The sequence below is a fragment of the Lepidochelys kempii genome, chromosome 9 (genome assembly GCF_965140285.1).
Source record: "Lepidochelys kempii isolate rLepKem1 chromosome 9, rLepKem1.hap1, whole genome shotgun sequence".
Taxonomy (NCBI): domain Eukaryota; kingdom Metazoa; phylum Chordata; order Testudines; family Cheloniidae; genus Lepidochelys; species Lepidochelys kempii.
In genome coordinates, this window is record NC_136388.1 from 4,717,110 (window position 1) to 4,739,784 (window position 22,675).

Consider the following 22,675-nt stretch of genomic DNA (forward strand, 5'->3'; position numbering starts at 1 on the left):
GACACCTGACATTTATTTCTTTTGATTTTAACAAAGAACACAGCAGAACCCTGTTTCAGCAAAATGTTTTAGGGACATTAACAGCATTCGGATAAAATAAGGTCTAAGACGGTTTAAGTTAGAGGGTACATAGTTCAATTTCACATATAAGGAAGTTTCTGATCACAGGGATTTGGGAACATGGGGCTCTAGAAGCCGACGAAACCTGCAGAAGGATGCCCTCGGATTGAAGCAAACGTGCACTACCTGGAGTGCTACGGACAGAGAATCAGCTAACGCCACCGTTCATTTCCAGCTACAGTGAAGCCTGGCCATTAGCTAATGCCCCAAACTCTTACAGTCATTCCTTGGTATTGCACACCTGAGCCCAACCTGTCCCCCAACTCAGGCCAGCACTAAAGGAAGGCTAAACATATTTTTCCCCCTCCTAGGCCTGCTCTACCTCTCAGACACACTGAAAGGAATGCAATTTACTACTTTTTAAAGGCACACAGCAGCTGTGATTCTCACTAAAGAACAGAGGGGAGCCAGTAGAAGCAGCACCCTCTCCTGGCAAAAATGCGGCTTGTTTCAAAGGTTCGTCTCTATATGCACTAAAAAGAAAAGGAAAAGGCTGTCCTTTTTAGCTGGACGCTAGCTTAGCGGATGAGTCACAGCTGTGAAGAGGCAACGCCACTAACATGCACTGGGAGGAAGCCAGTGAAATGCCTAGCAACCTCTATTTAAAGGGATGAGTCGCTGCTCACAAATTAATCCATTGACACTGGCGGGAGCAAGCCTGTGTTTGCGTCTGTCTCTCTCACTCGCTGGGAGAGGGAGTGCGAGGCAGGTAGGAGAGAGCCAGGCCTCTTCTAAGCAGTTTCCTGGAGGAAGGATGCTTTGGAGCGGCGTGTTTCCCAATTTACAAAATTCCGTAGCAAGCCACCAGAAAAGCAGAATGCCCCTTCTCCTCCCCCAGCCGTGCAGCCTGTCCATCCTCTGCCGATGACAGGTATTCCACAGAAGAATTACAGAATGGCAGGGCAAAGCCTCTTCCCGCACTGAACATCCCAGGGTCTACCGTGCGGGTATATCGGCACTGTGGGAGCACTGGCGACTGCTATGGTTAAGGCTGCAGAAGTGTTTCCATTCTAACCTCCATTTTTAGTCACTTCTCGGAACCCCAAAACCCTCTCTTCCCACCCTCTTCGCCCAGCCAGCAAGGAGATGCACGGTATGTCTACACTGCAGTTGGACTGGCTAGCCCAGGCCAGTTGACTTGGGCTTGCACTAAGGGGCTTTTTAATCATGGGGTAGACATTTGGGCTCAGCTGCAGCCCAAGCTCTGGGACCCTCCCACCTTGCAGGGTCCTAGACTCCAGCCAGTGTGTGAATGTCTACACTGCAATTCAATAGGAGGTCAGACTAGATGATCATAATGGTCCCTTCTGACCTTAATATTTATGAATCTATGAAACTGCCCTTTAGCTCAAGTCAGTTCGCATGGGTCAGTCATGGGTTTTTAACTGCAGTGTAAATGTACCCTCACTGGCTCTAGAGATTTTATTACTATTCATAACTTATTAATATTCATTATAGGGAGACAGTATGCTTAAGTGATAGAGCACTGGACTGGGACTCAGGTGACATGGCTCTGCCACTGGCCCTCTAATGATCTTGAACAAGTCACTTCATCACTCTTTAGGCCTCAGTTTCCTCATCTGTAAAATGGGGATAATGACACTCTCCTCCTTTATAAAGTGCTTTGAGATCTGCTAGTGAAAAGTACTATGTAAGACATAGATATTATTACTTGTATGACAGTTGTGCCTAGAGGCCTCAGTGAAGACCAGGTCCGTACTGTGCTAGGAGCTGTAAACACATGTAGTAAGAGACAATCCCTTCCCCAAAGAGTTTATAACCCAGTCAGGACAAAGGAGCAAGGGAGGGAAACCCTTCGCAGGTCTGCAATTCAGGTAACTTGTCTGCTTGGAGCAGCTCTCATTCTACTCAGACCAGGTTCTCCACTAGCCCCTGCTGTATCTGGAAACCTGTGTGTCTCTCTGACAAACAATGCAACCAACATTTCCAGTGGCACTTCCAGATTTCTGAGCTCCCCACTTCGTTCTCAGAGGTTTGGGGCATGGAGGAGCTAATGGAATGTCTATCAAAATTCTCCCATGCAAAACTGAACACAATTCAACCTCTTACCTTCTTTACAAAGGTGCATGGGGACTCTTCAGTAAATCTGTGTACCCTTTCTAGGGTAACTAAGGCAGAATAGGGACATGCCAGTCTCAAGTGTGCCAGGCAGAATAGGGACATGCCAGTCTCAGTTGCCAAGGTTTTCAGCTGAGTCTTTGAAATGCTGGCCAAGGACACCAGGGCTAACCCTTCTTCTTCTAAGGAGAAGAATCATGGGATCTCTACTGCCCAAGCAGAACAGACAGGGCTCATCCAAACCCAGGGACTGAATCATACTCCAGAACAGAGGGCTGAGCTGATTCTTTCAGGATTTGAACATGTCGTTCAAAGAGCTCTAAGCATTTCAAACTGGAGGCACAGGGGCTCTCAGCTGTCTTCTTGAGTGGTACAACCACCAAGCAGAGGAAAGCCAAGGAGAAGAACAAGCTGCCAGCACAGAGCCCTGTGCAGCAGTGAACTCGCCATAACAGGGTTTATACATGAGACATCAGTGATGCAGAACTCGTGCTGCTCCACAGCCCAAGTGTGAATTTCACCCACAGAGTGTGAGTGGCAAAGGTGGGAACAACGTCTAGGTTCCCCAGGTCCCTGGGCAATGCTCTAACCGCTAGATCATGCTGCCCAACGATGAAGGGAAACGCCACTTGACTGCTATTAGCTGTGGTCTATCTGCATCACAGCAATATATCTGGGACAATGCTAGAGAGAATTGTTGACAGATTCTCATTTTTTCCCCCTATGCTGTTTATAATTCCTTCTTAGAAACCCGAAAACAAAATCTCTCTCTCTCTTCCCCAATCTGTCGATTTCTCTTTGGCAAACGTCGACTGCATTTTTCTTCCTGTCTGGGTTTTTTCTTACTTTTCGGGTGGTTGTTTGTTTTTGTATTTTTAATTGAGCACAAGCCAATAGCCTCTTTGTTTTTCTCCTTATTTGCCAAAAATACCATCAGCTGTGCCCTCTCCACCTTTCTGGGAACAGGTTTCCCAGTTAATTTCAATTAAGAGGATCTTTCAAGAGGATTTCATTTTCCTCTCATTTTCCCCTTCCCTCACCTTGTTTAAAAGCATTTAAAATATATACATAAAGAGGATTTAAACCTCCCCTCCCCCTATAATGCTGTGCATCCAAACACAGCAGCACTGGGGTGTTACTGCAAGAAAATTAGAGCGTGAAACTAAGTGCTTAGGTTTCACTGTCCAAGTTGAGCACCAACTTTGCCTCGGTTTCCCCATCTGTAAAATGGGAATAATGATACTGACCTCCTTTGTGAAGTTACTTTGAGATCAAGGGATGGCAAGCATTATAAAAGAGCTAGGTGTTACTATAATAATTGCTACCCCATAGGTTACATTTTAAAATTCTTGCACAGCTGTAACCATCTAAGTCTAATATTAGTAACTCATGGAGGAATTTAATTAAATATTTATGGCATGATCTTCATCGATGGAATTTCTAAAATAAAACGTTTTACCTAGAATTACGGTCAGCACCTTTGAAAAGTTCCACTGGTCTGAAAGATTCGGTCAGACCCGATGCAATTCCCGATTTAAAGAGAGGAAAAGTCACCAAAGACAATAGAATCTTTCACATCAGGGCAAATTTGAAGGGCACTCACTGTACAGTCATAGTGTAGTCCTGTCTGTCTACTTACATAGCCCCATCACAGAATCACAGCGACGTCAGGCTGGAAGAAACCTCGAGAAGTCATCAAGTCTAGGAACCAAGTAAACCTAGACCATCCCTGACAGGGGTTTGTGCAACCTGTTCTCAAACACCACCAATGACACAGACTCCACAACATCCCTTAGAAGCCTGTTCCAGAACTTAGCTAATCTTAGAGCTAGAAAGCTTTTCCTAATATCTATCTCCCTTGCTGCAGATTGAGCCCATTGCTTGTCCTACCTTCAGTGGACATGGAGAACAATTGATCCCCGTCCTCTTTAGATCAGCCCTTCATGTATTTGAAGACTGTTCCCAGGTCCCTCCTCAGTCTGCCTTTCTCAAGACTGAACTTGCTCAGATTTTTTTAAACCTTCCCTCATGGCCACCTCCGAAGACGGCTGCGACAAGGGGAATCCAAACCTCCGCCACTCTGGATCCCCTTAAGCGTCTACAGGCTCAGAAGGCTGCAGCACTGGTTCTTCCTCTGGTGAGTCTGCCACCCCTTCTTGTATATGGGGCTCCTCAGCTCACCTGCCCTCGGCCTTTGGGACCAGCGCTGACCCCCAAGACGCCCCAGTGATGTAAACACAACCTTCCCCCAGAACTCCACCCAAAAAAGGTGAAGCTTCTGGTTACAGTTTAATTCTCGCAGGGGGACGCAGAAGTCATAACGTAGCCAACACACATGCACTCTACACAGTCCAGCACCTTCCTGCTCTTTATTATTGAGCACATAAAGCAGAAGAGGGCACAGCTCATAGAGAACACATGCCCCTGTTTCCATTTCCTCACCACTCCAGAGCATTCTTTGGGCTGGGGTCTGAGTCCTTGGGGCCATCGGGGCCTCCCTGACTTCTGGGGCTGCTACATGCTGATCTCTCCCTTCTGAAGCCCCTCACCCAGCTTCTGTCTGTGACCTTGCTCTCTCCTGCCCCATGTGTCCTCTTCCTGCCTGGCTCCCTGTTCCGGTGTGTTCTTTATTTAAACCCCTATTGGTCACCTGGTCTCTTTTGTTCTAATCCTGGTAAGTTTTCACTGCCCTTACCTTTCCCGCTGCCGGTCAGTGGGTAGACCACACTTGATTTCCAAGGCATGAGCTACTTTTTAGCATAACCTTTGGAAGGGCTGAGTACCATCGTTAACATTTAAAGTATTCCCTATTGTCCCTGTCTGGTGTGTTCCTGCTACAGGCCCTGTCAGCAATGGTGGATCAACACACAGAAAAGCACTCATGTTTCAGCAGTTTTTCATAATGCAACTTTACAATATCAATCGGAATTCACAAGTTGTACTGACACATTCCCAATTCATTGCATTCCCGTTATTGCTGCATCTGAACTGCCTCACAATCACTATAGATTTATCCTTCCCACTCCTCTCTCAGGTAGGGAAGTATCATCATCCACATTTTACATATGGGGAAACTGAGGCACAGAAATAAAGTGATTCATCTAAGGTCACACAGGAAGTATAGAGCAGAAACAGAGCTGAGCACAGGTCACCTGAGTCCCAGTCTAGTGCTTTACCCCTTAGACCATGCTTTCTCAATAGATGTGAAAATGGTTGGTTAGAAGCTTTTATCACAGTTCTCTGAAGAAATATTATGGCACATAAGAACAGCCTCAATATTATCATTTACTGAGGGGTTTAAGATACAAATATGAAATAAACAGCAGAACGAACAGAACCACAATCATCTTTTAGTCCAATCTGGAACCCTCTATCAGGATTCATCAAAAGAGCCAAGTATCTAAAACACATTTTTTCCTCCATCGTTGCTTGCCCTTGCCTGTCTTAATCCTTATTCCTCTCTACTGATGTGTTTTTGTTACTTCTGCACGTTGGAAAGCTGATTTTGTAACATAAAACCCTGTGGATTCCTGAATTAGCACCAACTATTGACAGTTTCTACCCTTTCGCAGTAATTAAGATAAAAGAAAAGTAGATTAAAAGCAACAGATGCATAGGGCCAGCTTCAGTGTAAATCTATAGTGGAGGATGTGAAGTTACACTGGATTTAGGCTAGTGTATCAGAATTTGACCCTGAACATACGTCCCATTAGACTACAATACCATGTAAAGGAATTTCACGTGAAACTTAAAACAAACCAAGGACAATGTTAACACTGATCTTGCCCTGGCTTTCCAGAGTTCTGTGATGAGCTAGCCCAGGAAGAACCAGTGTGGCTGGTGTTTCTATGAATAGGCATGTTTCAGCTACCAGCCAAAGGGCCTGCGCAGATAGCTGGCCCAGATCATGAGAACAAGGCATGCGGGTCTGAAGATGAGAGTGAATCGGATAGAAACTCAGCAATGGCATCTTCTCAGGCCTCTTAGGGAGCATCATTAGACATGTCCACAGACGGATGTACTACAACCTAGTTAGATTCCTGGTAAAGAAGAATTCTTTAGCCTAAAAATCAGAGTTTGTCATCAATGACCTTGTACAGTTTGAGGCAGACCAGGCTACAGGCCTGGCGCTGTGTCACTTGCTTTGCCTTGACCATCATTCTAACATCCCCTCTTCTCAGAGAGGTAAGAGACACAACAACATTGGCCAGGAAATCACCTAATTCCCCAACGCTAGGACGGCCCATGCTGCCAGTTTCCCTGATAATCCTGGCATTTAATGGCTCTGAAGCCAGGGTCCTTGCTCAGGAATGTTAACCTGCTTCCAGCCAGACGCTGGATAGGGTCTGTACACCCCACTGCAAGACCATATTCTATCTCTGCACTTAGAAAGGCAGAACTTCAGCATCTGAATGTCTCACAGTAATTAACGTATTTATCCTCACAAGACTTCTCTGCTACTATCCCCATTTTATAGACAGGGAACTGGGCCACAGGGCAGATTAATTTCAGGTTTCAGAATAACAGCCGTGTTAGTCTGTATTCGCAAAAAGAAAAGGAGTACTTGTGGCACCTTAGAGACTAACCAATTTATTAGATTAAGAGATGTGCTCAAGGTCATGTGACAAAGATAGGAATTTAAGTCAAGTCTCTCGAGACTCAGCTCAGGGTTTTCTGTAACAGTCCATCCCAGGATCCATCAGGACCTTGTCCAGGTGGCAAAGGAAATCCAAAAGGAAAGGTGTAACATGTTTCACTGCACATGTGCTTCTCTAAGAGCAGACTCCCTGAACCAGACCCAGTTCCCATTCAAGTCAAGGGGAAGGGGCCTAGTGACTTCGGCGAGAGTTGGATCAAGCCCTGTGTCCCTTTAATAACCCAGCATGTTGGGGGTCAAATATTTTCTCACTCGGGAAGCAAACAGCTACAGTTGACTTGGTTTTAAGGGATCTCATAAGAATGGCCATACAAGGTCAGATCAAAGGTCCATCTAGCCCAGTATCCTGTCTTCCGACAGTGGCCAATGCCAGGTGCCCCAGAGGGAATGAACAGAACAGGTAATCACCAAGTGATCAATTCTCTGTCGCTTATTCCCAACTTCTGGCAAACAGAGGCTAGGGAAAAAGAAAAGGAGTACTTGTGGCACCTTAGAGACTAATCAATTTATTTGAGCATAAGCTTCCGTGAGCTACAGCTCACTTCATCGGATGCATAAAGTGTAAAATACAGTCAGGAGATTTATATACACACAGACCATGAAAAAATGGGTGTTTATCATACACATTGTAAGGAGAGTAATCACTTAAGATGAGCTATTACCAGCAGGAGAGTGGGGTGGGGGGAGAGAAAACCTTTTGAAGTGATAATCAAGGTGGGCCATTCCACCACATTTCCAGGAGTTAACAGAGGCTAGGGACACCATCCCTGCCCATCCTGCCACTGATGGACCTATCCTCCATGAACTTATCTTGTTCCTTTTTGAACCCTGTTATACTCTTGGCCTTCACAACATCCTCTGGCAAGGAGTTCCACAGGTTGACTGTGCGTTGTGTGACAAAATACTTCCTTTTATTTGTTTTAAACCTGCTGCCTATTAATTCAATTTGGTGACATCTAGTTCGTGTGTTATCCAAAGGAGTAAAGAACACTTCCTTATTTACTTTCTCCACATCAAGCATGATTTTATAGACCTCTATCATATCCCCCCTTAGTCGTCTCTTTTCCAAGCTGAAAAGTCCCAGTCTTATTAATCTCTCCTCAGACAGAAGCCGTTCCATACCCCTAATAATTTTTGTTGCCCTTTTCTGAACCTTTTCCAATTCCAATATATCTTTTTTGAGATGGAGCGACTACATTTGCAAGCAGTATTCAAGATGTGGGCATACCATGGATTCATATAGAGGCAATATGATATTTTCTGTCTTATCATCTATCCATTTCTTAATGATTCCCAACATTCTGTTTGCTTTTTTGAATGCACACTGAGTGGACATTTTCAGAGAATTATCCACAATGATCCAAGATCTCTTTCTTGAGTAGTAACAGCTAATTTAGACCCCATCATTTTATAGGTATAGTTGGAATTATGTGTTCCAATGTGCATTATTTTGCATTGATCAACACTGAATTTCATCTGCCATTTTGTTGCCCAGCCACCCAGTTTTGAGAGATCCTTTTGTAGCTCTTTGCAATCTGCTTAGGACTTAATTATCTTTAGTAGTTTTGTATCATCTGCAAATTTTGCCACCTCACTGTTTACCCCCTTTTCCAAATCATTTAGGAATGTGTTGAATAGGACTGGTCCCAGTACAGGCCCGTGGAGGACACCATTATTTACCTCTCTCCATTCTCAAACCACAACACTCCCCTACCTCTTGTTTGATCACCATGAACATGCAGCTCATAGTCCATCCCAACTATGACCTGTCTGAGCAGGAAACACCCAGACCGCCTTACCTGCACACTGAAACCAGCCTCATCTGTAGAGGGTGGTGGGGGAAAGCCACCAGGAGGCGCCGGGAGGTTCCCAAGATCATCTCCAGGAAGTGGTGGTGGTGGCGGAGGCAGAGGGAAATCTACAACAGAAAATCACAGGATTTAGGCTTAAGATAGTGCAAACGAGCCAGCGAATTTCAACATGCAGGGAGGGGGAAATGAGGCCAGCGGTTAGAGCAGGAGACTGGGCAGTCAGGATTCTTGGGTTCTACTCCCATCCGTGCTACTGACTCATTGTGTGACCTTGAACAAGTCATTTAACTGCTCTGTGCCTCAGTTTCCCCCGGCTGCCAAAGGGAGTTAACATCATCCACCTATTTCACACAGGGCTTATGAGGGTTAATTAACGTTTGTAAATTGTTCTGAGATATCTGCATCCAAGGCTCGAGGAGCCACATGCCATCTCTTCTACATCTTCACTGCAGTGAACCCAGAAGCACTTTAACCCCTGAGGAAAGTCTCAAATACATCCAGGGAGAAAGCTGATGGTGGCCATATTGACCACAGGATAGCAAGCCTCTTGAGAAAGCTGTGGTGTCCCTAAATCAATACCCAGTGGATACACTGCCGCATGGGAGGAGTTACCTGCAAATCTACATAAAGAGGGAGATTTGTGTTCCTGGGGGATAGATTTTTTATTCCTTTTTTCCCCTTTATTTTTTTCAGATGCAAGGACTGGTAACAAACCTGTGATTGTCTGTACAGCACCTAACACGATGGAGCCCTCATTAGGGTTTCTAGGATCTGCTGTCATACAAACCACTAATAGAGAGCAATAATACTACTCATTCAGATTAGTCCCGAGAGAGCTCTTTCCCTGTGTCCCCCTTAGATGACATGGACACGTGAAGGATGCAGAACGGTGTATAGGTGGCATGAAAGCCAAGGCGTTGAAGATCTGGTGGGGGGAAGTACAGGTTAGTTTAACTCCAGCCCTGAATTTGGTTTCCTGGGAGAAAGTTCACTGTAATTCTGGCTGCTTTGGGATAAAGCACAAAGCTCTGTGCAGCCAGCATTATCATACAGAAAGGATCACTGCTGGCTCTCCTGTGGGCATTTGTGTGTATGGATTAGAACAAAAATATTAGCATTTTAAACAAACATCCCAAATGTTGATCCAGGGGCTGCTGCTGAGTTTGGTCACTTGACAGGGCTTTGGAGCAGAGCCCAGCGCTGGAGCGCGGAGCAGCTCTGGAGCAGTGGAGCTGCAGGTTTTTGCCTGGAGCTGGAGCGGAGCCGGAGCACAGCTCCGAAGCCCTGCTTGCAGACAGTGTTTTAGCAAACACGGGCTCCCTCAGTAACAACCCTCCCGTGTCCTGACACCACAACCGACCGGCAGCTCAATTGTTTATCTTCCAGGTGAGAGCCCTGGGGGCTAACTCCAAGTTGCCAGGAGGCTGGGTTGAAAGCACTTCTCACAAAGCGCTCGGAGGGGTTCCTGAACCAGAGAAATGGGGGGTGACATCAGCTGGCAACATCCAGAACGCCTCTCCCTGGCTTTCACCACAGTTAGCTTTCACTTTTGAACATCAGCAATGCACACGCACCCACTGTATATTGAGGGGGAGACAGTGACAGGAGATGTAGTGAGCAGGATTCCGGCTACTTAAGCAACGTGAGAGGGTGTGGGTGGGGAGTCCTCGGAAGCTGCAGGCACTGAGAATTTGGATCAGGTTCCAAATGAAATAAGGTTTTTAGACCCTGCTCTATTACAGACTCTGGTAGAACCTACAGAGCTGACCAGATGTCTCATGCCGTCTGGTATCCTGTCTCAGAGAGAGGCCAGTGCCAGCTGCTTCAGAGAAAAGAGCAAAACCTCCATAGTTCAAAATTATGGATCAAAGCTTCCCTGACGGTCGTTTCTTCCTAAACCCATGCAGTCAGTGGTGGCTTATGCCGTGAAGCATGAGGGTTTGTAGCCGTTATAAATTGCTATCCTAAAACAACAGAGCTGGGCATGTTCTTATTATGCATAGAAATGTCTTTAATCCTAAATCTTAGACTGTGCAGTACCATGAAGCAGTGTGTTCCACAGGTGATTTATGTATTATGTAAAATCATTTCTTTGTATCAGTGTTAAATGTGTTGCTTTAAAATTGTATCATGTGCCCCCTTTGTATTGATCTCAGAGATAATTTTCATGGTGTCAGGGATCTTGGGGGTGGGGGGAGAGATCCTCTTGCACTGACCCACTGAGAATCTGTTAGCAGTAGCTGGACATGCATATTACTTGTATCACTGAAGCACCTAAGTAACTGTACCAAGAATCGGTGCCTCCCTGTCCTAGGTGCTGTACAAGTAAAGGATGGTCACAAAGAAACTGCCTGCAGGTTTGGGCAATGGTGGACCTTGACTCTTCCTGTGTCTTCACTTTCCTACATTACATAAATATGATCAGATTACCGCTCTGAATCTTGTTCTGTCTTTGTACAGCGCCTAGCACAATGGGGCCCTAGTCCACGATAAGCACTCCTAGGCAACACAGTAATACAAATAAATAATTATGACTATATTCAGAGGGAGAATTTCCCTCTTCCTGGACACTTTTATATCTTCTCCGTACGTAACCCTGTGGCCTCACAAATAAGGATCAGACATACCAAGGGCTTGATACTTATTCTAGCTCAGCCCACAGGACAGCTCATAAGAACAGCCGTACTGGGTCAGATGAAATGTCCATCCAGCCCAGTATCCTGTCTTCCAACAGTGGCCAATGCCAGGTACCCCCAGAGGGAGTGAACCAAACAGGTAATAATCAGTGATCTCTCTCCTGCCATCCATCTCCACCCTCTGACAAACAGAGACTAGGGACACCATTCCTTACCCAGCCTGGCTTCTAGTGCTTAATCCGTCTGGTGCCCCATGCATAGCTTCTGCTCCACCAACAAGGCACACCCTGTTGTGCACCAGGCAAGGACTCGCCCTGCCAAGGCCGAAGTTTGCAAAGAAGCAGAATATGGCCCAGACTGCCTTGTTTCCCTGTGGGAGAATCAACCAACCAGACACACTAACTGAAGGTGGCACTCCCAGCTGCCTCTAAACAAAGTCCTCTCAGAGTTCAAAGAGGCATGACAAGATACACAAGCGTTGCCAACATGTGTCAGAAGGGGCACAGTCAACTCTGGGACAGCACCGCGGCCTGTGTCCGGGGTTTGAGCCCATGTCCATTTAACACCAGTGTCCATTCCTGGTCTGGTGGCACTAGCAACTTGCTACATAGATTCACTGGAGCAGATCCTTAGCTGGTGTTAATGGTCAATGGAGCTATGCCAGTTTCTACTGGCTGAGGATCTGCCCCATAGATTTTAAGCCAGAAAGGTCCATTATGACCACTCACAGTTTGATCTTCTACTTGACGCAGAAAAAGTCACTGAGGGATTCCTGCATTGAGTCCAGCACTCCCGGCTGACAGCAACGCTGTCCCTTTCTCCCAGCGTCGGACACAGTTCCCCTCAACACTTTTCGATGAGAAATCTCTTACGATTCCCGAGAGTTTTGCAGAAATCTTTTTCTTGCTCTCCCCGCCCCCATATTTCGGACAGTGGAGTAGAGTGCGCCTCTGTTGCAGGCTCTCTTCTGTCACGCCAGTCACAGAATCGCTCTTCTTTCGGTTTGGACCATGCTGGATGCCTCTCAGCTTCCACTTCTAGCTCACAGTCACAGTCAAATAAACCCTCCATCTGCAGTTTAGTTTACAATGAATTCAAGCCCAAGCCTCTTCCCCAAACTCGGCTGATCCGCCTGCAGAACCTGTCTCTTCCAAGCCCGAGACATTTTTCCCTGACAGGCACTCTCACCTCCCTTCTCTCCCTTGGAGAGAAGGAACCACACTGTCAGCTTCTTGCTGCTGGGTTCCCACAGCTGATAACCGTGCGAGTCACCCTATGGCACTCTGTTACACCAAAGCATCATCTCCATTTTATTTCCAGATGTGACAAAGCTAAGTGCGGTGAAATCATGCCTACGTATCTCCCTCTGTGCGATATGCAGACTCACGCCGTGTCTGTTTACACCCCCTCTTTCAACCACCAAGCTCATCTCTTTCTCGTCCCCCACACTCCTGAAGGAGCGCTCAGCAGCAGTTGCCAGGCAGGCCCGATCCTGTGATATCTCAATGGACATACCTTGACATTCTCTGGCAAAGAGCCCTGGTGCTTAAAGCACTTCTATGTCCCTCCCCTATGTCTGTACAGAGGGGATAACTGGAGCAGAAAGGAGCTAAGTGATTTGCTCAAGATTACACTGGAAATCTATGGCAGAGCCAGGAGAATTCCATCCAGTGCTTTAACCACAAGCCCACTCTTTGTACCTGAATCATCATTCATCATGATGACATAAGGCTTTTTTATATATACCTCCTGGCTTCATTTCAGATCCCTGACAGCCATCCACAAATCCTTACCCTTATTGCTAGGCTTGGAAGGACTAGGTTTGCACCGGTACATGTTGGTAAACATTGATTTCACTGTACACACATTTCCAAACCCACAAAAAAATATTTCTTTCCACCATCATCGACATTTACAGAGAGGCAAAGTAAGAAAAACGCTACTTACTTGAGAACTTAAAAGAGTTTGATTTAAGAAGATTTACTTTGTATATTTTGACATGTGATGTTGACCCCTCCCCACCACATAATTTCATGCCCCTGAAAAAATAGATAAAAATTGCGTAAAAAGTAAACATGGATCTCAGTCGAAATTTAACAAATTTTAAATCGAATTCTGCCAAGCCTACTAATTGCCATGGAAGTAATTCTGTATGTTTCAGTAAAATAGGCTTTTATTCTTTTCTAGTATGTTTTAAAAAAGAAGTTTAGACATTTTATTAGCGTACTTGCCAAACATAAACCCAAAGAATACACACCTGAAATGAGAAAGGCGGCATTAAACTTCCTGGGAATATTTGGATTTTTGCCATTGGGTGCTCAAAAGACCTCCAAGTGGGTGCCAAGTTGCGATATATAAAGTATTAGCATATCAGACTCCTCTCTCACTCACAACCCATCCCCGCAAACACAGTGAATCCTATCGGGTGCTGCTGGCTGTAAACACTGTGCTTGGCTATGAGCATTTGCAGGATCGGGCCTATAAAAACTGCTCCAGTGTTTTCAAGGGGAATCTGGCTGCCAATCGGGAATCGAAGTGCATCAAAGCAAATGGCCTCCACTGACTAACACAACTGTTACCGTGCGATTCCAGACCTGGGAAGGAATCACAGCTTGGTAATTTCCAGACACATGTAAAGGTCCACTTGCCTGGTCAGAACAGGTTGTTTGAAAAATTAAAACAAAACATCTTTTCTGGAACAAGCAATAACTTCTTACTGAAATAAATCAACCAGCAAAACAAGATTCATGCTCGTGTGCCCAGATCACTGGCTGACATCGGAAAGCTACAGGACTAGATGTTTTTCCATTAGTCTCCTATTATCTTGAGTACTTCTAATTCTGAAGTCGGTTTAGTGCGGGTTAGAAATATCCGGAGAAAAAACCTCTTCTGCTTACTCTCAGAACAGAAAGACTAAGGGCAATGGCAGAACAAGATTGCTCCCTGCTGGCTCCTCCCGCCCCCCTCCCCATGTGCTTCAGCTCTGAACGGATCATATCTAAGGATGAGAACGAGGGGATAATGCAGGCTCCAATGCCAAGCCCTTAGCCTCTGCCAAAAAGGTCAAACAAAGAGCCAATGACCATTTTGTGGCAGTCTGTTATGGTGGTTTTTATAACTGTGGCTGGAAATTGCAAGCTATCACGGAGGGGGAGAGAGAGAGGGGGAGAGAGAGTTTTCCTGGTCCTGTCTGCAGGCTAAGGGACTCTGTGGGGAAGCAAGCAATTAGAGTCAGTCTGAAAACAGACAGACTACAGCAACGTGGCGCCAATTGTGCCTCTCTGTCTTAGGAAGCAGTCTGCTTTGTCTCTCTCTGATTTGGGGTCCTTGTGTATTATTGTTCTGAATTCTAAAAAATAAATCTGTGTTACTTTGCAACCTTTCAGCACAAGTATTGTTTGTTATTATCTAACTTCTCTCTGGGTATACCACGAACATAACAGGAATGTGGTCACTTATGTACTAGCCCTTACATTGAGACCCCTAATTCATTTCACATCAGTCAGAGAACCTTCAGAGCGTACTGACTCTTGACCACTACTCCTCTCTCAGACTCTCTCTCAGACACACACACCTTTATTCTATAGTAACAGGTTGAAAGCACCTCACTACTGTAATGTCCTACAGTATTATTAACAGCAGACAAACCCTACAGCTCACAGCAGTGGTACTGCTGTGTCTTTATACACATGCGTTGTTCTGGATTTGAATCAGTGACCTTCTGGTGTGACTCTGTATCCTATTTTCAATCCTATGAACCATCAAATTTCCCAGTATAAACAAGTCATAGGATCACTGGCCCCTTGAAGGGAAGATGGGCCAGCCACACCTGTGCCATAATTAATTAACTGCTTTCCAGGGCTAAGATGGTCAGGTGACACCTTAATGGGCCCTGGGCCTTATACAAGGACAGAGATCAGCCTGCAGTTGGAACCACAGGAGTGGGAAGGCTCCGGTGGAAAGCACTGAGCCAGAGTTTGCAAGAAGTGGGGTACTCCAAGGGAACCTGCTTGGGGGCTGAGAGTTCTATAATAGCTCAGGGAGAAACTCTCAAATGTGGCCTGGATAGGGGCTGGGAACAGGGCTCAGAGGATGGGCTGAAGAGAATCCTTGAGGGGCAGAAGAATCTTTGTTGCTGTTGTTAGGACTCTGTAGTTTGGACTCTTGCTACCCGGGAAGGGATTAGGTTTGTTTGTGACTTGGTCAGAGGACTAAGCCACTTTTCCAGCACAGATGGGGGCACAGAGAGCCAAGACACCCTCCCACCTCAGAAAGGAAACTGAGGCAGGGAGCACTAATAGTGTCACACTCGCCCAGTAGGGCGTGCTACAGGGAGGTCATGCCTTATGACAGGGCATTTATCTACAGAATTTTTGTTGCTGCTGCTGCTGTTTTTTAATGTATGTTATTTGACCAGGACAATGTTTAAGGAACCAAAATAGCATTGTAGAAAGAAACCGACCAACAGTCATTTATACACTCAAAACAGTCACATGACTGCATATGATTTGCATGATCTACCTAAACATGCCAATTCGGCCTGCGATTAGTATATTAAACTAACATACCTACCAGATTTCAGAGTAACAGCCGTGTTAGTCTGTATTCGCAAAAAGAAAAGGAGGACTTGTGGCACCTTAGAGACTAACCAATTTATTAGAGCATAAGCTTTCGTGAGCTACAGCTCACTTCCTCAGATGCATATCGTGGAAACTGCAGCAGGCTTTATATATACACAGAGAATATGAAACAATACCTATTCCCACCCCACTGTCCTGCTGGTAATAGCTTATCTAAAGTGATTTCCAGCACAAATCCAGGTTTTCTCACCCTCCACCCCCCCACACAAATTCACTCTCCTGCTGGTGATAGCCCAGTGATGGCTATCACCAGCAGGAGAGTGAATTTGTGTGGGGGGGTGGAGGGTGAGAAAACCTGGATTTGTGCTGGAAATCACTTTAGATAAGCTATTACCAGCAGGACAGTGGGGTGGGAATAGGTATTGTTTCATATTCTCTGTGTATATATAAAGCCTGCTGCAGTTTCCACGATATGCATCTGAGGAAGTGAGCTGTAGCTCACGAAAGCTTATGCTCTAATAAATTGGTTAGTCTCTAAGGTGCCACAAGTCCTCCTTTTCTTTATACCTACCAGAGTCACTCTTTAGACTCCCATGCTCTTTACCAGCTGTTAATCTTCCCATGTTAACTACATTTGCTAATCAGCTACTGTATTAATAAGCAGCTAAAAACAACTGGCTAATTTCACTCTCAGCATTTAAAAAAGGAACATTGACTCTGTCAGATAGTTGCACTAAAAATTTACTGCACCACCTGTTAGCTGAAATATTGCTTTTATGGATTTACATTGTATTAAAAGGTCACTGGCTGTTTAAGACTTAAGCAGTTTTAATTATTCTAAAAATCTCTTAACAGTAAGAAAAGGAAGCTCAGAACAAACAGCAGCAGGGATTCTAATTAAAAGGGCCAATTCATCTAATTTTATTTGGGGTTAATTATTCAGGATTCACTCTCCGATGTGTAAGGAATAGCAATTAGTAATTTTAGTGGTTTGAAGAACATTGGAGGTATAATCAGTTAAAATGAGTGAGTGTTTACAACACAAGATGGTGAATTAGTTTCTCCCAGCTGGAGAACGGGAACATTAGTCCCCTACAGTTCAAGACTATGAATCGCGAGTGCTGGTTAAAATATTCTATTCAAATAAAAAACCACACATCAACAATCATCTGGTATTTTTGTTTACTGCATGGAAAACCAACCTATAGACGCACCATGTACCACATCAGTTTAGCCTCCTGCTTCTGAAACTTCATTATCACCACTGCTGACCCAGCTACCCGAGATTCTACTGCAATAAAAAAAACAATTCTCCTTCTCCTCGCCGACCCCAGCCCACCACACCTATAGTTAGCATCCCTCTGAACCCTTAGGTGGGATTCTGATCTGGTACATGAGTGTAACCCTGGAGTAGCTCCCCTGAAATCACTCCAGATTTACTCTGGTGTAACTGAGGTCAGAATCTAGCCTCCAGTTGCAAAAGCTTTCCCAGGCACAGCTGTTCCACCACTGAGCCTCCAGTCCACCTTTCCTATATTTTACCTTTAACCTGAACAAGCCAAGATGATTTGCCTCTCACTTAACATGACAGGATACTCCTGGGACGGCTTCCCCCCCGGGGTGCCACCTCAGTTAAAATCACCACCGGTGTATGAAGTGCAAATCTCTTTTCCACCTGTGGTCACTGATGCAGAAAACCTCAGGCTCCCAGATTAATGTTAGACCTTCCCAATTCTCCTCCACACTCCAGGAAAGGCAGTGGTTAGCACACAGTTAAGGGTCAAAGATTCAGTTCCCCTAAGCATGAAGAAACTCAGCTGCCTCCTCAATCCTTGCTGAGCTGGAAGTCCCATATGGACAAGCTCTCGCCTGAAATCCCCGGTAATTTCATGAGACCCTCATCATTAATTAGCTCGTGTTTGTAGAGCACTTTGAAGACGTCCTGCACCAAATGTCAAGTAAAATCGCCACCTGTCAAACGGGCGTGTCATCCCTGCATGCCCCCTTGAGGCCCGGGGCAGTGCCACGGGTGTGCCCAACCTTAATTCCCTGATTGGGCATCAGCATGTCCCCATTATCAGATCTGGGCCAGGAGAAGCCAAAACAAAGCTAATCTAATGTCCCCTTTAATAAGGTTTCAGTCCCCACAAACAGTCCATAAGGCCCTCACCCTGGGCCCTCGTTCAAAGCTCCCACAGCTTAAAGTCCACACAACAAAGGCTCCAAGTCTGGTCAGGCTTCTCCAGGAGCCCGCATCCCGGCCTCTGGTCCCAGGAGTCCCTCAGGCCCCACAGTCTCCTCTCCAGGCCCTTCTGAGGACACTCCCCTTCCTGCTATCCCGGCACCCCTCTGCGCTCTCTAATCCTTAATGGCCGCTTCGCTATATGGGGAACACCAGTCCTCTTCAGCTGCACCTGGTTAATGTCCAAGGCTGGCTGGCAGACGACCCATCACACCATCAGCATCTCTGACTTACCCTGACAGTAGATCCATTACAGTTTCATAGAATTTAAGGCCAAAAGGGACCCTGAGATCATCTAGTCTGAGCCTCCTGTACACCACTGACCATTAAATTTCACCCAGATACCCCAGTACTGAGCTTAGTTAGAATGAAGCATTTTAGATCTCAAGAGAAGAAGCCACTGTGTGTCAGAGGCAGAGAATAGGAGCGGGCACGGGGTCACTAAAGCCTGCACTGGTATAGAACTGATTCGGTGGGATATGCCCAGATGATCCTACTAAGAGCAGGAGCAGGAGATCCAAGCTTCAGTCTGCGGAGGAAGCCAACCACTCCCGCGCATGGTCCCTGCCAATCTGACCTGGGGGAAAATTTCTTCCTGATCCCAAATCTGGAAATGGAGTTTGACCCTGAGTATATAAACAAGACTCATCAGCCAAGCATCTAAGGAGAAGGATTCTCTAGACCACCTCAGAGCACTGGCTCACCCCATCTGGTGTCCCATCTCCAGCTGTGGCCAATCACTGATGCTTCAGAGGAAGGAGGAGAAAAAGAAAGCCCACAATATCCTGGGCTAATTGTGCATCAGGGGGGAAAGATCCTTCCTGCCCCTGCAGGTCAGCAGCTAAAGCCCTGAAGCATGGGATTTGATTATAGTCATTGTCTTAAGGCAGAACTGCAACTGTTATGAGCACGCTGAAGTCAATGCCAGCATTCCTGTGCTCCTCATGGCCCATGAAGGAAGAGGATGGACCGGGGGATCCATAGGTTCACATATTCCTGAGGCTGCTGTGACCATTTAAGCCTGACCCCCATGTACAAAGGCCATAGAATTTCTCCCAGAAGCTGACATAAAGCAGATCATTGCAATACAGTACAAGAAGGTATCTGTACTCAGCGGAGTATGGGCTATAGATAATATTTCTGATTCAAAACTGCTTTTCTGTACGACCTTGGACGAGACCCTTGACCTGTGTGTGTGTCATTTATACTCTCTCTACAACAGAGATGACTATATTTATTCACCTGGGCCAAGTGTTTGGTGATCCACAGGTGAAAAGCCAATGTAAATTCTCCTCTCACAACCAGTCTGACACTCGGGTAACTCAACCGACTATGGTGAAGTTACTGCAAATTTATACTGCCATAAGAAAGAGACAAGTGCTGTCATTATTTTTATTATAGGTCAGCTTTATCAAATTAGTTTTCTGACCTGCAGTTTAATACAGCCGAGGGAGAGAGAATACAAAAAATATGCTTCCACCTTTTAAAATGTTAAATCAATCGATCTTAAAATACATGGAGGAAGGATGGATGGTCTTGAGGTTAACTCGAGCTCTATGCTTAATCGCTGGTTCTCTCAGAGACTTCCTTTGTGACCTTGGACAAGTTATTTAACCTCTTTGTGCTTTCGTTCTCCACCTGTAAAACGGGGACACCCTTCCTTCCTTCCTCCCTCCCACCTGGCTGTCCTGTCTATTTACATGCGTAAACTCTTCGAGACAAGGACTGTCCCTTACTCTGGGTCTGTACAGTGCCCAGCACAATGAGAGAGGCTCTGAGGTGGTACTGCAGTGCAAACAAGGAGGATAAAAATAATTGTCAAATGTTAAAAACCAACACAAACAGGCCGTCAAGACGGAGAATTTTCTGCATAAACCATTCAGGGTGGGATGGGGAGGGAGAATCTCGTCACAAAAGCAAATTATTGACTTTGAAAAAAAACCATACATTGCATTCACATGCATAATCTTCTCTCCTGAATAGAAAGAATGAGAGGTCCAGGAAGCAAAACCATGGAGCACTGTTTTGCTCAGACAAAACTGAAATGGGTTATCTATTTGTTTATTGGCTTGTGCTGTTAAATTCATTGTTCACTGCTAAGTGCTCTTGACAAGAGTTGACACACACATTCATTTATTAGAGAAGACTGTTGTGACACAGTTGGGAAAACGAGTTATGCCACTGGATTAAACCTTTGGCGACTGCTAAGAGTATAAAATCCGTTTATCACCTGGCATTAAAAACAAAAAGCCAAGACACAATCTGTTTCTTGGCCTTTAAGATAGAGTGAGTCAACTTTCTGCCCCTAGGGTAGGGGGTGTTTGCATCAATGAAATGCTAGCCTGTTAACATGAACCCCAAGCCAGGCAACCTCTTTCTGCTCAGCGATGAAGCACAAAACATTCCACACATCATGCAAAGATCACGGCAGGCTTCCAGAGTTGTTTTTATTGTCAAGAGACTTCCTGAAGAGTTAGATGCTGCAGCTAACCATTTTTAAGATGGCATTGATCTGTTCAAACGCTTATTTGCATTTTTCCCCCATTACCAAGTTCAATTCCAATCTGCCTGGTTATGGTAAATCAAATGGGTCTGATGGACTTAGATCAATCCTCATCAACTAAATCTATCACTGTTGCCTAAATGTTCCTTGAGTGAAGGTTAACCTTTGCAAAATACTTTCCTCACATAATCTTCTGCTGGTAGTTTGATATATTAGAACAAAGCCACCAAATTGGAAGTACAACAACAGGCAAATAGGCTTTACAGCTCAACCGATCAAAGAGGTGGGAGACCGAGTTTCAAATTGGCTTGTTTAGTTCCTTTCTCCAAGAAGCATTCCATGTAATACCTATAAACAGTCACATTAAAAGATTAAAGCAGAACTTGTGTCTTTATCAGATTCACATAGTTTACTGTTTTCAGCTGCAGAAACAGTGACAGCTTCCTTCCTTCTATTGCAATTAGCATCCAATTCTTCATTTTGCCGATAAACACTACTAGGGAATGGAAAAATTAACTAGATTTTCTTTTGAATATAAAAGAACTTGCTTTTGATTATTGTCTGTGTGATAGTCTAATAATAAATCAAATTACCTCCTTAATCCCAGAGGACATTTTCAGATGAAAAACCCAAATGTTGGATAAATAGAAATCCTTTTGTATTTTTTCATCTTTCAAAGTAGATAATTTACTCTCCATTGATGGTTTGTGTGTTGTTGTTTTATGCGTAGACACAAATTCCAAGCAGATTATGCTTACTAGAAACAGCATGTACATTCTAACTAAATGCGGACTGAATAAAGATATTTGTTATTAGGTCAAATACAAAATGTAGGTGTCTTCAGACTGGGTCAAATCCATGCACTTGCAGAGATGCTAAAGGTCTATGTAGTACTGAAGTGGGACAAAAACATACAAAGGTCCTCTCTGCACAGGGACATATTTCATTCACAACCCCTAGTTTGAACTTTCCAAAGGAGCATCTGTATTTGCTACACAACTCATCTGCAATGGGACACATCAACAAGAAGGGGTGCTCACCTCCTCCTCTGCAATCTGGGCTTGGAGAACTACAAACAGAAAAACAAGACGCTGTCCAGAATGCTGGGAAATCTTTGAATATTAGCTGGATACCAGGGAGGCAATGGCTTGTGATCACACTTTGCATTTCTTTAGTACCTTCCATCTGAGGATCTTGAGTACGTGAAGGCGGTACATGCATATTCTTATCCCCATTTTACATGTAAGCAAACTGTGGCACAGGGAGTTTCAGTGAATTAGAGCCTGATTCTCATTTACACTAGGACACCTTTACATCCCTCTGGCAGCGTGAGGAGCCTTAAAGTGACTGTGTTCAACAGAGCAATGTAAACGCGACTGAGTGTAAGTGAGAATCAGACCCACGATGTTAATGAAATTCAGAGCAAAGTTCACAGCAGGAAAAGGCCCTATTTTGAGGGCATAAGTGGGACTTAAATGGTACCTATGTGGTACCTGTGCTGGCCTTCTGCCCAGTGGTGGATTTCACCCTGTATTCCCTGTACTAAGCACATGGCACTGTTAATTACTTGGGTCCAGATTTTATGAAGCTTTTGCACCTTTGGGAGCAGTTACTCAAACAAGCAGTTCCACTGAAGCCAGTGACACTTGGCAGGCAAGAAGATGCTACTGGTCATGAGTAAGGGCATTAGAATCTAGCAGCACTGCCGTGGCTTTAATGGTGACCATTATACTAAATATGTCACACTGGGAGCTGGTCTAAAAATGCCTTTTTGTTCTTGTTGCAGAAAATATATGATTTTGTTTTTCAGTTTTCGGTGAAAATGCCTGGCTTAATCAAAAACAACTTTTAAAAGAAAATACCTTTTTTGGATTCTGGTTTTCTGATGAGAAAATTCAAACAAAATGAGCATTTTCAGCCAAAATTTTGGTTTTGGATGAAAAGCCCTCTTTTGTTGAAAAAATATTTTAATCGTCTCTAGTCACATTCTCCTAGAGCTTCTGAAGGCTACCTGAGGCAGCAAGTGCAAATTAGTGCTTAACAGTCT

General features: G+C 45.0%; 1 protein-coding gene across 7 annotated transcripts in view; it reads right to left on the reverse strand.

Moving 5' to 3' along the window:
• Positions 1-22,675, reverse strand: part of LPP (LIM domain containing preferred translocation partner in lipoma) — a 415,845-nt gene that overhangs the window by 224,905 nt on the left and 168,265 nt on the right. For all 7 annotated transcript variants that reach the window (XM_073359053.2, XM_073359048.2, XM_073359047.2 and 4 more), the window contains one exon: positions 8,656-8,774. In XM_073359053.2, the coding sequence (XP_073215154.2) occupies positions 8,656-8,774 (119 nt within the window). The remainder of the gene's footprint in view (positions 1-8,655; positions 8,775-22,675) is intronic.